At 37.0% G+C, this 16,224-nt stretch overlaps 1 protein-coding gene and 1 long non-coding RNA gene across 3 annotated transcripts; both read left to right on the top strand.

Annotated features, from left to right (window-relative positions):
• Positions 1–873: 873 nt before the first annotated feature.
• Positions 874–3,066, top strand: LOC103497533 (uncharacterized protein At4g13230). 2 transcript variants are annotated; one of them, XM_008459753.3, is made up of 3 exons: positions 874–1,104; positions 1,943–2,053; positions 2,666–3,066. In XM_008459753.3, exons 1-3 carry the CDS (start codon positions 991–993, stop codon positions 2,879–2,881), a joined length of 441 nt encoding a protein of 146 aa, XP_008457975.1. In that variant the 5' UTR covers positions 874–990; the 3' UTR covers positions 2,882–3,066. The 2 variants fall into 2 exon arrangements, with proteins under 2 accessions (XP_008457975.1, XP_050942355.1); XM_051086398.1 differs by having other exon boundaries at positions 901–1,104; positions 1,955–2,053.
• An 11,944-nt stretch (positions 3,067–15,010) lies between these two features.
• On the top strand, positions 15,011–15,983 carry LOC107991964 (uncharacterized). Its single transcript, XR_001764309.2, has 3 exons — positions 15,011–15,081; positions 15,155–15,219; positions 15,833–15,983. It is a non-coding gene; the product is annotated as an uncharacterized LOC107991964 (long non-coding RNA).
• Positions 15,984–16,224: the final 241 nt, after the last annotated feature.

The following is a 16,224-nucleotide window of genomic DNA, read 5'->3' as shown; positions in this document are numbered from 1 at the left end:
TAACCTAGTATAAGGATCTTGTGCCTGTCTGATCAACATGCCGAGATCTAGGAACAACTTGTCCCTTGTGGGGGTTCTGGGGAAATGCCCTGAAAGCTTTTGAGCATATGTACTTAATTATGGGTTATTTATGATTTTGTCATTAGGGTTTAGAGAAGTGCAATATATATACTATCTAACCTAGTAGCATCGTTTTGTATTTTGAAATATTTTCTTTAATAAAATTATTTTCTCTCTGTTATGTGAACGTAGTTCACACACTATTAATGGACGACCACGTATATCGGTCTGTTGATCTTATTGTTTAATTTTGTAACACTAGTCACACTATATATATATATATAAAATGTTCTGGCGTGCATGCTCAACTAGGTTGACACTTCTAACATCTTCATCATGTCTTAGGATCAAAAGTGATGTATTCAAAAGATAAAAAGCTAGAAAAAAGCCTTACAATCAAACAAATATATACCAAAAGATATACATATTTGTTCATGAATATATCATTCATAAAGCTTTACCATAATCACAAAGGTCAACATACATCTCAAATAACAATCTAATTTGAAAATCCAAAAACAAATCCTCATATATAAATTTATAATAAATTAAACTAAATAGATTTCATGAGTTTAACTCAATTATGAATTAAAAACCAAAAGGAAAAAAAAAAAAACAAAAAAGAAAAAAACAGAGAGAACGAATAAATCTTAAGATATCAAGAAATGAAACCACAAAAGAACTATTCTTAAGGCTTTATTTTAACCATCAGCCACGGAGAGGAATTCGGCACGGACTTCCACACATTCACTTCCGATATGAGTTTTTTTTTTTTTTAAATTCATTTTTTGGATTATAAATAGGTTCAATAACTCAAAGCTTTAGAACAAAATATTTTCATCAGCTGAGATCTGAATGTGATTATAAGTATAAAAAAAGTGAAAAATCTAATTAATTAGAGATTAAAAAGAAAATTTGTTGGATTGAAGAATGGCAAGCTTTTTGGCAACATCAGCAACCCTTCCAAAGCTTCAACGTGCTGGATCTATTATTGTACACAACCCATGGAGTTCTAAAGTTTTTGTCTCTCTCAGACCAAGACACGTTAGTTTTCATATTCCCTATAATAAATACCTTTTTTTTTAATCTTTAAAATGGTGATATAATTAAATTTATCATAATTTTTCGTTTATATTTCAAGTTAATCAATTTAATATGATATTAGAGGACAAAGATCGTGTTTAAATCCGTCTGAGCTAGAGATGTGTAACAATTTAACTATATTCCATTACCGTATAGCTTTTAGGCAAATTAACATTTAACGAAATATTTCCTATAACTTTGTAATTAAGAAAAAGGATGAAGTAGTTTTTAATTGATTGCTATAGGCATTTTATTTTCTCATGAAGTAGCTAGATTGTATAAGTTTAAGCATAGTTTTTTTTCATGCATTGAGGAGAATTGTTTTGGAAAGGCCATGTACTACACAAGGAGAAACTATAGAAGTATTTGGGAGAAAATGATTGCTTGGAAACGTATACATCCTCGAATTGACATCCAAACAATTATGATTGCATATGTATGTGTGTGTATATATCTCAAGAGGATTTAGTTTTGTTGAAAAATTTTGAAAACGTATTTAGAAGTAGATTGGAAAATGTTAAGATGTTAGTAAATAAGCATAGAGTTCGATGATTTATTCTGCATATGCAAATTCATAATAGAGAGTCCAATGACATATTGAGTAATTATCCCAAATTAAGTTTGACACTTAATTTTAGGAACCAAACCATAATGCTATTTTTTATTATTATTATTTATTTTAGTTTCATTCAATACTATTATTTTTGTTAATTAGGAGCTATATATATATATATATATATATATATAGGTTTTTTAATGATAATAAAGAAAGATTAATGGAAATGGAAAATGTGTATAGGGAAGTTCACAGGTTAGTGCAGCAGCTGATGGAGCTGCCCAAGCTGTGAAGCGAACCACCGAGAAGGCCGCCGAAGAAGTAAAAGATAAGGCCGTCTCTGCCGCCGAGGAGGTAATTATTCACAATAACCAACTCTTTTCACATTTTTCATATATACTTAAAATTTTTTCAACTTTTATATATATTCGTTTTGTTTCTTAAATAGACCAATTGAGATTGGTAGCACTTTTAGGACTTCTAATATTGAAGTGTATGATATGAGAACGTTTTTCTAATTATATATACATACACATATATATATATATTTTTTGTAAAATCTATACTCTATTATTTTTCGAGTAGTGATAGACTTTATTCTCTAGTAATAATCTACTAGCGATGTATCTTTTTTAATAGACTCCATGAATATTTATATCTAAATTTTATTACGTTTACAAATTCTTATATATATATATATATATATATATATTTTGATATTTTGGATATGCATGATTGTTATATTCTTGAATATGTAATGATTTCTAATTAATTAAATTGTAGTATGTAATAACTACTGTGTTTATACTCATTTAAGCGAAACATATTTAATGAAAATACATAGACTAGATTATTACGCATTCAAATTTAGAACTAATTGAATCATGAAAAACTAAAGTTGAAGTTCAGCAACTCTCATGTAAGGATGTTTTCTTTAAATAATGGGTTGTTAAAACAAAAATGCAGGTGACTCAAAAAACAAAGGATGTAGCAGGGAAGGTGAGTGAAACAGCACAAGATATGGCTGGAAAGGCAAAGCAAACAGTTGAAGATGCATGGGGATCAGTGAAGGATACAACTCAAAACATTAAAGAGAAAGTGGTTGGCAAAGCTGAAGAATCCAAAGAAGCCATTAAAGACACTGCAGAAAACATAAAAAACAATATCAAGTCTAACTGTTGATCATCCTTTAGATTTCTTCTATATTATTATTGCATTTGCGTCTATCAAATTTTCCACAATGCTTTTTCATTAAGTTCCCCATTTCATACAAAAATGGGAAATTTTTGTTTCTCAAGTTGATTACCATATTCAACATTAGTGCCCATTAATTGGTATATTAAATAAAATTCTCACTATTTTCTTTATTTTGGCTTGCAAAGTTCTCAGTTTAGTCTTTTACTATTATATATTCATGATTTAATAATGCTCATATAGTCTATCATAATTAATAGTTGTACTCAGGAAAAAAAACATATTTGAAAAAAGAAAAAAACACTATTCCCGTTTCCATATGAAATATAAAGATATTGTTTCAAAATTTCGTCTTAATATGTCGTTATAATATTTCTATTTGTAAATAGGTTGGACATATTTATAAATTAATATTCTCATTCTATTATAATCAAATAATTATAAAAGGTAGCAATAGGGTAATTATAATAGGTAGCAATTTTTAGAATAATTATTAAGTATGTAGCAATATTTTAAAAAAATTGCAAATATAGAAAGTTTATCAGTAATACACTTCTATCGTTGATAGACTCTTATGGTTTATCAGTGATAGATCAACATTTGCTACATGGTCTATCGGTGATAGACTCCTATTATTGATAGATTTTGACAGATTTTGCTATATTTGCAATTTTTTTAAAATGTTGCTCTATACTTAATTATTTTGAATATAATTGCTACATTTGCAACTATCTCTAATTATTAAGTATGTAGCAATATTTTAAAAAAATTGCAAATATAGCAAAGTCTATCAGTGATAGACTCTTATCGTTTATAGATTTTGATAGATTTTACTATATTTGCAATTTTTTTAAAATGTTGCTATATATTTAATTATTTTGAATATAATTGCTACATTTACAACTATCCCTAGAAAATTTAATGAAATGTTATAGGGGGTCTTTTAAAAATTATAACAAATCAACAAAATATTTATACTGTACAGAAAAATTCCAAAAATAAAAAAAGTTCACATGCCCACAATAGAAAATACAAAAAATGCTCCATCAACCACGCCATCAACAACGGGCGTTATATATTTGGTACACGATAATTTAGATTTGGATAGCAAAATTTAAACGATTTATTTTTTCAATACTATCGTTTAATTTAGTTATATGATGGTTTAGATTTGGTCGTTTAGATTTGGTTACATGATCGTTTAGATTTGGCTACCCAAATCTAAATGATTTTTTTTTCAAAATTGGGTACAGATCGTTTAAATTTGTTTACACAATCGTTTATTTTTTCAAGATTCTTTGGTACACGATCGTTTAGATTTGGCTAAACAATTTTTTTTTAAATTCTTTTGTGCACGATTTTTTATTTTTTTTACACGATCATTTAAATTTGGCTACTTCAATCTAAATGATTTTTTTCAACATTTTTTATTTACGATGTTTTAGATTTGGTTACCCTAATCTAAATGAAGTAAAAAATTTTCAGTACTCTTTATACACGATCGATTTGGTTACCCTAATCTGAACGACATAAATAATTAATACACGATTGATTTGGTTACCCCAATCCAAACGACGTAAAGAAAAGAGGAAAAGAAGAAAGACGATGGAAAGAAATAAAAAAGAAAAAAAAAGAAGAAAGGCAATAGAAAGTAATCTGGAAAGAAATTACAGCGAAAAAAAAAAGAAGAAGAAAGGAAGAAAGACGATAGAAAAAAATTGCAGCGAGTAGGAGAAAAAAGATGGAAGAGGAAATCTGGAATATTTAAAAAATTGGTAACTTTATGGATTTTGTTACACGGACCGTAAATATTTTAGTAGTTTGTTATATTTATGAAAATTTCTCATGTTATAAGGATATCCAATAAAACATGATTAATATGAACTTTACATGTATTAATAGTAACAAACTTTACGTGTTTAAAAATGCGAAATTTTGTATTTATTCATGTAAACATTGGTTTATAAATATTACCCAAGAGAATTATCCCAAAATGACAAATTTGACAAACTATTTACAAAATATAGTAAAATGTCAGATTCTATCGATGATAGACATTGACAGACGACACTGATATACTTCTATCAGTCACATTGATTAACAGTCATAGACTTTTTTTTTTTTAATGTAAATACTTTAGTTTATTTTACTAAATATTTAAAAATATCCTATTACATATTTATAATTTTCTTTTATGTTTACCTTATATTTTTAAACGAGAAATTTAATATAACAAACTACTGAAATATTTACGGTATGTGTAACAAAACCCATGAAATTAGCCATTTTATAAATATTTCATGTTTTCCCTTCCGTCTTTCTTCTCCTATTCGATGCGATTTCTTTTGTCTTTCTTCTTTTCTTTTTTTTTTTAGCTACATCCAGCTTGGCGTGCTTCACGTTGGCAGAGAAGAACTTAACGTAGAAGTTCTCCTTGAACTGTTCCCAGGTTATCTTGCTGACGTTGCCCCCCAGCATCCTTTCAGCAGTCTCCCACCAGGCGGTGCCCCTACTATCCTCCAGGAAGAAAACTGCACACTGGTCTTCTGGGCACTTCATGTACCGAAAGATAGTCTCTATGGACGTTAACCACATTTGGGCCTTTGTGGGGTTGTCCATGGATCCGTCAAAAGTCTTAGGATTATACTTCCTAAAGTCTCTCAAGTGCTTGGCCTCAGCCGATAGTTGAACTGGCACGGGCTGAGCTTCCACGGGGCTGGAGGAATGACGGTCTGGTCCTGAACAGGGGCGGCCTGGTTCTGTTGGGCAGCGAGGAAAGGCGCTAGAGCAGCTTGCAGCATGTCCTGATAATGCTGCTCCATTGCGGCGAGGTCCGCCTGGGTGACCGGTGCGTTAGGGTCGGCTGTCGGCACAACGGGTTACTCCTCCAGCTGGCCACGACCGGCTCCTCTGCCACGCCTACCACCTCCTTGGCGTGCACCTCTACGTGGCGACATTCTCCCTAAATTTCACCAACAAAACTTTTCACAAGAACATAACACTCAGGTTTCTATGTCTAGTCTATTCAGGCAAGATTATAATCTTAACATTAGCAAGGCTTTGAGACATACCTGGCGAGTGATGAAGGACCGTATAGCCATAGGGTTAAAATAAAACCAAAACAAAACAATGACTTACATCGTAGGTCAGTCTACAAAACCTAAAACACTGGGCTCTGATACCAACTGTAACGACCCAACTCCTTATACTGAGTCGAAGTCATTACTAAATGTAAAACACATGATTAAAGTCATAAAGTTTAGTAAAAACAAATAAAACTTTAGAATTTTATTAATGAAAATCAAATCAGGGTAATATGCAAAATGTAATTTAATATTAAAATCCTACTCGGGCCCTATCTATTTTTAAAGAAATGAAATAGTAAATAATAAAGAAAATAAAACTCAAGTACTGAATGTCTAAAACGAGGTGTAAGTGGAAGCAGAAATCCCTGTGGCTTGCCACGGTCACTTCTGGTCGCTGGCCAGCTTGCCTTTGCCCCTACCTCGGCCTCTACCTGAAAAACATGACATGGAGAGAGTGAGTATAAAATACTCAGTAAGGGACCCACTACTAGTCCCACTAGGTGCCTGTTAGCTTCCTATTAGAGTCCTGAAAATGGTACCTAATCTTTGGCACGTTCCCAAACACGTGCAACATGCGCTCCCGTAGGAACGAAAATCTGGTCTTTGGTGTCTCGGGGGAGCACCTAGGACATAGTGGTCTGTAGTGAACCCGAGGGAAACACTAAGACAATCAGGCTGCGAGGATCTTGTCGAATCACTCGAATCATATCTATATCCATGCTAGACTGGTGTCCCGTCAGACTGCGCAGTCCTAAATAGGTGGTGATCCCGAAGGACACCCATGCAGGTACGACTCTAATAGGCTAAGCTAACAGGTACCCTAATCATGGCATACATATACATAACATCATCAAGTAATCATAACAGTCTAATCATCATCTCACATCTCACCTCAATAACCAACATACAGTCATAACAAATCAAGTCATCACAATACCATGCCATCATATAACCACATCATCAGTCATATCACGCTCTCACAAATTTACATATGTTATACAGTCTAGTCCTTAACATGCATAACTGGAGGTGTATGCGGACTCATGGATCTAATCATAGAGCTAGTAGTAGAAATCTCTTACCTGGAGATTTGCTCGACGAGTCCTAACCGCAAGACAACTGTGCTTTCTAAGCAGCGAGGTCCCAGCTGTTTAATAACGCTGAAATACATAATTAGGTCACCAAACGACCCAAAACCCAAAGTGCAGTTGAGATGACTTACCCTAGGTCGAGGTTGCAACGCTTGTGCCCTTGCTGCAGAAATCCAACGCTCCAAGTCAATTGGTCCAAGGTTTACCAAAATAGGTGTAAAGGGACCAGAGTAGACTGACGGCTCAAGGACAGGCGGGTCGGCTCGGCTAGAGAAGCAGGAACCGGCTCGGCTTGAAGGCTGGGGTCAGCTGGGACACGGCACAAACAGGCGCGGCACGGAGAAAAGCGGCTCGGCTACGACGCGGACGCGGCTCAGCTTGGGCGCAGGTGCTGTGCGCATGCGGACGCGGGTCGCTCGGGTCACGGGGCGGAGGTTCGAACGGGTCGGGTTTACGCGTGAACGGGGCGCGGGGTGATCCGGCTAACACCGCGGCTTCGACGGATGGCTTTAGTGGTGCTCGATGACGGCTTGCAGACGGGTTTCGGCTGGCGAGACGCAGCGGCTTCCGATCCGCGAAGGCGATGACTTGCAGACGAGGGAGTTCGACTGGCGAGACGCGTCAACTTCCGATCCGCGAAGGTGACGGTTGGAGAGCGCGGGTTGGGTTGCTGGGCTGCACGGCTTCGAACTCCCGACTCGACGCGGCGGCGCGGGACGGACGAGGAAGTTCGGCTCGGGATTGCGGCTGAGCTCCCGTACGAGTTGGCTGAAATCCGGTGGCGGCGCGACGAAGCTAAGGTTGGCGGCGGCTAGGGTTTCCAAACAAATTTCCTTTTTTTTTCTTCCAAAATTTCTCTAGGTTTCTCTCTCCTTTTCTTTTCCAAAAAATTTACTTTTGGTACACGGGTCCCAAGGTTCATTTAAATCCCTAATAACTCCACCTTCTCTCTCCTCCTCCGAATCTCATCAAATCCCCCCCTTTTTCTCTCTTTTTAAAATAATTCTTTCTTTCTTTTCCCTAATTAAATCCTCACCTCTCTCTCCTTAACCAACCAACCTTAATATTTAACAAATAACTTCACCAATTTATTTCCAAATAAAAATAATTAAAATCCAACCAAAATAAATAACTTTAATCCTTAATTAATTATAAGGTCAAAATAATCAAATTCCATAAACAGATTCAAAATTGACGTAATTACTCTTAAGACGATAAAATGAAAAAAAAACAATATGTTGGGGCGTTACAATGGAGAAGGAGAAGATGAGAGATATTTTCTCTTCTTTTTTTTTAAAAAAAATATGAAATGACCTTTACGCTCTCAACTCAAAACCAACTTCAATTTTGGCATTTCCTTATCCTTTCTATCACCTATTAAATTTCCAAAACATTATCAAAATAAAATTTCTCCTAGAATTTTCTTTTTATTTTTTATTTTTTTAATTTTTTAACAAAATGATTTAACCCATAAAAATTTACACTTGGATTTTAAACTTGTATTTCACAACTTAGATAATAATAATATACATGTAAGGAGAATGGAATGAGAGCTTACAGTTTTAAAATCCTTAATTTTTAGGTTTATTTAGATAGTTTAGGGTTTCTTTTTTTTTTAAAAAAAGTTGTTTTAGGACTTTGTTTAGGAATAGATTTTTGTTTGTGAAATATAAATTTTGAATGTGTGTTGAATTTAAATTTGAAGTGGGTGGTTGAATTGAAATTTTGAGGGGAGTTGAATGAAAAATTTGAAGTAGGGGGTTGGTTGAATTTAAATTTTGAAGGGGGTTTAGGGTTGAATTTAAATTTTGAAGTAGGGGGATGAATTTAAATTTTGAAGTGGGGGTGGGAGGTTGATTGAAATTTTGAAGAGGGTGGGGGGATGAATTGAAATTTTGAAGGGGGTGTGGGGTTTGAATTGAAAATTTGAGGGGGGTGATGGAATTTGTTTTTGTTAAAAATTTTGTAATGTGTGTTAAGATTTATTTTGGTTATCCTGCAGTTATGGAAGCCTGTTTGTGTTGAATAACTTTGTTGTTGATTTAGGATGGCTATCTTGCAGTTATGGTAGTCTGTTTATGTTGAATAACTTTGCGTTGTTGATTTGCGATGGCTATCCTGCAGTTATGGTAACCTTTTTTGTCTTAAATTTGTTTGTATTTGCGAGGGTTTGAAAGGGGTGGGTATGATGCGAATATTGAAGTATTTTATTGTTAATAATTAGGTTGTGTTGGCTACCCTGCAGTTATGGTAGCCTTTGTAGTTTGAAGTTAGTTTTAGTGAAAATTTTGAGAGATTGCATATTCAAGGGAGTAATTATAGGATGTGAGAGGAGAGGGATATTTTCTAATCAAACCTATTTATGTTCTAGGGACTTAAATGATGGACAGAGGTTAGATGAAACTTAAAAATAAGTTTTCTCTTGAGTATAGAGAGAGAGTGACCCAATTTTTAGAATTTTCCAAGTTTCACGTTGATGCCTACGAACGATTAATGTGTCCATGCAAGAGATGTATGAATTTAAATTGAAACTCACTAAAGAGTGTGGAACAACATCTACTGACTTTTGGAATATCTCTCTACTACACAGAATGGGTGTATCATGGAGAGTAATTAAGTTTTAAATGTATAGAAAACTTTAAGGAAGAAACTAGTAGTAACCCTTTGATAAATGAACTAGTAGTAGGCAGTTTAATGAAGAAGATGATATGTTTGGTATGTTGAATGATTTACAAGACTTATTGAATGAAATGTCGAGGAATATTGGGATAGATATAGATGAAGATAGAACAAACATATTTCAGAACTTATTGAATGAAGCACATAATGAGTTGTACCCCGGTTGTTCTAAATTTTCGTCGTTGAACTTTTTGGTTAAGTTGAGGCATGTGAAGGTTCTAAATGGTTGGCGTAACAAGTAATTTGACATGTTGTTAGAACTCCTAAGAGCACCTTTCCAATGTGCAGTAGTACTATCCCTAGTTCATCTTATGAAGCAAAACGAAAACTTCGTGACTTGGGCTTGGGATACGAGACTATTCACACGTGCAAGTACGATTGTGTATTGTATTGGAAAGAGTTTGTTAATTTGCAACATTGTCCTACATGTGGCGAGGCTTGGTACAAGGTTAATCATTATAAAGGGAAAAAAATTCCGCATAAGGTATTGTGCCACTTTCCTTTAGTACCGAGATTACAACGCTTTTTTCTATCGTAGGAAGAGTTTACTCACATGAGATGGCATAGGGATAAATGTGTTGAAATAGATGATGTGTTAAGACATCCAACTTATGCAGAGGGATGAAAGCACTTTGATTCTGAATTTCCTGATTTTGCTTCTAATCACGGAACGTGCGTTTGAGCTTGGCTTCAGATGGGTTTAACCCATTTGGTTAAATGAGTACCTCGTACATCATGTGGCCTGTTGTGTTACTTCCTTACAATTTGCCACCATGGAAATGCATGAAAGAGAAAAATTTTCTTCATGTCATTGCTCATACCCGATCTTAAATCTTTTGGTAGGAAAATCGATGTGTATCTCCAAACCATTGATTGAGGGTCTAAAAGAGTTATGGACTTTTGGGGTGCATACGTGTGACTCTCTTACAGGTCAATTCTTTCAAATACATGCAGTCTTGTTGTTAACGATTAATGACTTCCTAGTGTATGGTGACCTATCAGAGTGAAGTAGAAAGGGGTATCAGGCATGTCCTATATGCATGGGTGATAGATCATCGTTTGGGATACGAGGTAGAATATCTTTCATGGGACATAGACGCTATCTTCCAGAGAACCACGCATGGCGTAGAAGTAGGCTACACGACGGAAAGATAGAGCTGGGCTCCTCTAGTGGTGATGAATGGGCATGAAATCTTAGAACAACTAGATTAGTTGAAGTTTCCAGTTATAAATAAACATCCTTCAATAAAGGATAAGAAAAGAAAGAGAGCTCTTAATTGGATGAAGAGAAGTATTTTTTTTAACTTTCTTACTGGTCGAGACTACTGTTACGTCACAAACTTGACATAATGCATATTGAGAAGAATATTTGTGATAATTTGGTTGGTACATTGTTGAACATCGAAGGAAAAATCAAAGATACCACGAATGCTCGGTTGGACCTACAAGATCTAAAGATAAGAAAGGATTTATACCTTATAGAAGTTGGTAACCAATTGGTGAAGACACACACGAGCTACACATTGAACGAGTTGTTTCCTGAAATTGAGTTGAGTTTTGTAAGTTCCTTATAGAAGTTGAGTTTTGTAAGTTCCTGAAATTAGTTAAGTTTCCTGATGGATTTGTTTCCAATTTGTCGAGATGTGTGCATGAAAGAGGGGAAAATATCAAGACTTAAAATGTACGATTGTCATGTTTTATTACATCGACTGCTACTTATTGGTATTCGAGCATTCTTATCAAAAAAAGTGTACACTGCTATTACCGAATTATGTAATTTTTTTTCATTACTTGTGCGCCAGAACAATAAGAGTAAGTGATTTGGATAGATTGCAAGCAGACATCATAATTATATTTGTAAGTTAGAAAGAATATTTCCACCTACCTTCTTTAGCGTTATGGTATACGTAGCTGTTCACTTACCATATGGAACAAATATTACTGGTCTAGTTTCTTACAATTGGATGTATCCCATTGAAAGAAGTCTATGCACTTTCAAATAGTATGTTAGAAACAAAGCACATCCTGAGGGGTTAATTGGAGAGGTGTATGTGATGAATGAATCGAGCACCTTTTGTTTGCCTTACCTAAGTGGTATAGAGACTCGATTTACAAGAAATGAGTGAAATGATGATACCATTGGAGAGGACGAGGTAATTGGTGACTTTAGGTGCGTCAAGTGTTCGTACTTATCATAGGAAGAGAAACGCCTCTTCCGTTGGAACATACTGAACAATGTAGACGAAGTATCGGAGCATCGCAAGTAAGCATTCCTCATCTTCATAATTCTTAGGTATAGTTGTTGATCAATATTTGTTATACATTGTTCTTTACATAAATTAAACTCATCCTCATCCCCGTTAGAAAACATTTGAGGCTAATACGTCGACATGCCCAAAATGCTATAGATTTGTATAAAAGACATGAATATACATTCCCTGAATGGTTTTAAGCACAGGTATGTAGCAAGTTTTAGTGTGACATGTATGCACTAACGTATTTAAGCACGAGAAATGTCTATAATGTTGTCACATTGATTTCAGGTGTTAGAACTACGTGAGTCTAAAAATCTACCTCACGATTTCTTCTCACTTGCGATGGGACTATCATTTAACATTCGTTGATATAATGGATGCATCGTGGATGGGCTGAGATTTCACACATTTGACCTTGATTCCCGACGCACTACACAGAGCAGTGGACTGATGGTCATTAGTGAAAGCGATGCAAGTGGAAGCGGCAACAATAATTTCTATGGTGCTCTAGACGAAGTGTTGCACGTTCAATACCCGTTGGGAAGAAATGTATGGCTATTTAAGTGTCAGTGGTATGACATGGACGTAAACAAAATTCAAATAACACACGTTGAACTAGGGTACAAATCTCTCAACATGTCCTGTTTTTGGTACGCAGAGGAACCTGTAATTCTTGCGACTCAAGGACATCAAGTTTTTTACCTAGATGACCTAAAAAATGGTAGCAATTGGAAAGTTATACAAGTCGTCTAGAATAAGCGTATATGGGACGTGTCAGAAGTGGACGATGTTGAGAATGAGCACCTTAATGTACTAGAAATCGTTGTGACCCATCGAGTGGATGACCACATCGAGGATGACACTCTATGCAGGACTGACGTTGATCCCACAATCGTTGAAACGCCAGTTGTACGTCATGTCACTGACGACTTCATCGACGTTGTGGATGAACACTTGCCACATGCAAGCAACGACGACGAATTATAATGACGAACCACGTACCTACATATTTATGTAGTTTTTATATTTTTATTCTAGCTATGTGTTAGTATCTGCTTGTTAAATATTTGTTTTCTATGTCCACAAGCATTATGTAGTCATCATACCCATGTAATATTTCCTCGAGATGGATGTTATGTTCCTCAAGTTTGCAGAAGATTTAGATAACCTTACGGGAGGGTCGTCATCGGTGAGCGACAATTCGGGTGAGTCTAATAATGGTGTACATTATAACATAAGATTATTTCATGTTTTTTCCTCTGACATTATATGTTCTTATAATTTATTGAGCAGGGTTATCTTCTTAACCACCTGCGACTCTGACTCCTAGGAGATAAGTGCAGTCTCGACTCTTAGTGTTGGAGCGCTATGTTGCAGCCAATGAGCGCATTCTGTGGATAAACGCCCCTGGCATGGAGAAGCCTATTTCCCTATGCGTCGTTCACTTCAGCCAGGCGATAGGCGTTTGTGTACAAAAGACATTTCCCGTCCGCTGCCATCAGTGGACAGACGTTGACGGAGAATACATTGAGGTCGTTAAGGATAACGTCCAGGTAATTAAATCCACTACATATTTAAGATTTCATTTGAAACATATTTAAGTTAACCAAGCTAATGTGTTATTTTTCTAATGTATAGTGGTTTTTTGTGCTTGATTTCAATGATCAAGCTATGAATAGGTTCGTTGAGCATTAGATGTTCAACACCTTTAAAGAGTTCCGAAGCGACTGTTACAGGCACTTTAAAAAGTACAATGACCTCGAGGAGGTTCATGCCACCCAGCCAAACCTATCGGTGGTATGTAACGCCCCAGCAAACTCGTTTTTGTTCATTTTGCTATTAATATTTATGTATGGTCTTGGAAAATTCAAATTATTGGGAGAACCTTATCATTTTGAATTTTCCGGTTTATTAAAGTTTGGGATTTTCCATTTTGTTTAAATATTAAGTATTTTTTTATTATTTTATCTATTTTAGTATTTAGAAATTATTTGGTGAATTAATGTTAATTGAAAGGAGGGTTGGTTGAATTTGGTGAGATTTGGAGAGAGAGAAGATGGTTGGTCTGGGTTATTAAGGGAAAAGAAAAGAGATATTGTTTTATAAAAGCCTTGAGTCTCGTGCATAAAGAAGAAGAAAAAAAATCAAAGAAAGAAAGAGGGGAAAAGAAAAGAGAAAAAGGGAGAAAAAAAATAAAACCCTAGCCGCCGCCGTCGCCGCCGCTGCCGCCGCGAACCCGAGCCGCCAAGCCTTCCCTTCTCTGTTCAGCAGCTCAGCCGAGTCTACAGTCCACCCGAGCCGTCGCCGAGCTTCCAGCCGCGTCGGAAGATCCGTCTAAGCCGATCCGCTCACGCCGAGCATTCGTCGGTGCAGCCCGTCTCTCGCAGCCATCGCCCGAAGCTGAGCCCGCGTCACCCTTCGCGATCCGCAGCCGATCCGTCAGCCAGCCGCGTCCGCATCGCCGACGTTCACACGCCCAGCCGCGTCGCACCGCTTCGATCCGACGCAGCACAACCGAAACGTCCGTCTGCAGCCGTCGTCGAGCGAAGCCGTGGTGTAGCCGGACCACCCGCAGCCGTCGCGCCACCCGAATCCGGAAGCCAGCACCTCGTCACGCGAGGACCCGACCCGACCGAAGCCCCCGCTCCGTGACCCAAAGCCCAGCCCGCGCCGCGTGCATCCGACCCGAAACCCGAGCCGCGTGCACCTGCGAGCCGAGCAGCGCCCGCGTGCGAGCCGCACGTGCGTAGCCTCTGTACCGAGCCGAGCTGCGCCTGTCTGCACCACGAGCCGCGCCTATCTACGCCGCGAGCCGAGCCGATCTTCAACCTCCAAGCCGAGCCGGTCCCTGTCCTTTTTCCAGCCGAGCCGTCAAGCCTAATTTGGCTCCTTCCATCCAATTTTTGGTAATTAAATTAATTATTTTGGCATTACCCAGTAAGACTCAATGTTTTTGGACACTAAATAATTTAATTTAATAATTAAATTATTTTCCTTAAGGGACGTCTTGGACCAAGTAACTGTTGCAGCGTGGGATTTCTTCAGTAAGGGCTCAAGCATTGCAACCTCTTTCTAGGGTAAGTCATTTCAACTGAGTTTTGAACCGTTAGTCGTTGGTGACTTAATTACGAATTTTGGCGTATTAAACAGTTAGGACCTCGTTGCTTGGAAAGCACACTTGCCTCGCGGTTAGAACTCGCCAAGTAAATCTCCAGGTAAGAGATTTCTACTACTAGCTCCATGTTTAGAATTATGAGGTCACGTATACCTTCAATTGTGCATGTTGAGGACTAGACTGTACGATGCATGAAATTAATGATAGTATGATGCGATTGATGATATGGTTATATTATAGCATGATGTTGTGATGACGAGAACTGTTATGGCTGTACGACGGGTGTTGAGATGGAGAGTGAGATGATGATTAATCTGTTATGATTATATGATGATGCCATGTGTATGTATGTTGTGGTTAGGGTACCTGTTAGCTTAGCCTATTAGAGTCGTACCTGCATGGGTGTCCTTCGGGATCACCACTTATTTAGGACTGTGTGGTCCGACGGGACACTAGTCTAGCATGGATATAGATATGACTCGAGTGACTCGACGGGGTCCTCGCATCCCGATTGTCCTAGGAGTCCCCCGGGACACCGAAGACCAGAGTTACGTTCCTACGGGAGCGCATGTTGCACGTGTTCGGGAACGTGCCAGAGATTAGGTACCAGTTACAAGACTCTGATAGGAAGCTAACAGGCACCTAGTGGGACTAGTAGTGAGTCCCTTACTGAGTATTTTATACTCACTCTCTTCATGTCATGTTTTTTTCAGGTAGAGGACGAGGTAAGGGCAAGGGCAAGCTGGCGAGCGACCAGAAGTGACCGTGGCGAGCCATAGGGATTTCTGCTTCCGCTTATTCTTGTTTTTGACGTTAGTACCTGAGTTTGAGTATTCTTCACTATTTACCATTTTTTAAAGTAGATAGGGCCCGAGTAGGACTTTAGAACGAAATTTCATTTTTGCATATTACTTTGTTTGGATTTTCATAAATAAATTTCTCAAACCTTATGCGTTTTTACTAAATTGTATGACTTAAACCACTTGTTCTACATTTAGTAATGACTTCGACTCAGTATAAGGAGTTGGGTCGTTACAGACGTGATGAGGATTGACACTTCCTCTATGACCACTACATGATTCTTGCATTCCAGGTGAACAATTGA

This window comes from Cucumis melo, chromosome 1 (assembly GCF_025177605.1).
Source record: "Cucumis melo cultivar AY chromosome 1, USDA_Cmelo_AY_1.0, whole genome shotgun sequence".
Lineage (NCBI taxonomy): Eukaryota > Viridiplantae > Streptophyta > Magnoliopsida > Cucurbitales > Cucurbitaceae > Cucumis > Cucumis melo.
The sequence above is the reverse complement of the archived record's forward strand: the minus strand, read 5'-3'. Positions and strand labels throughout refer to the sequence as shown.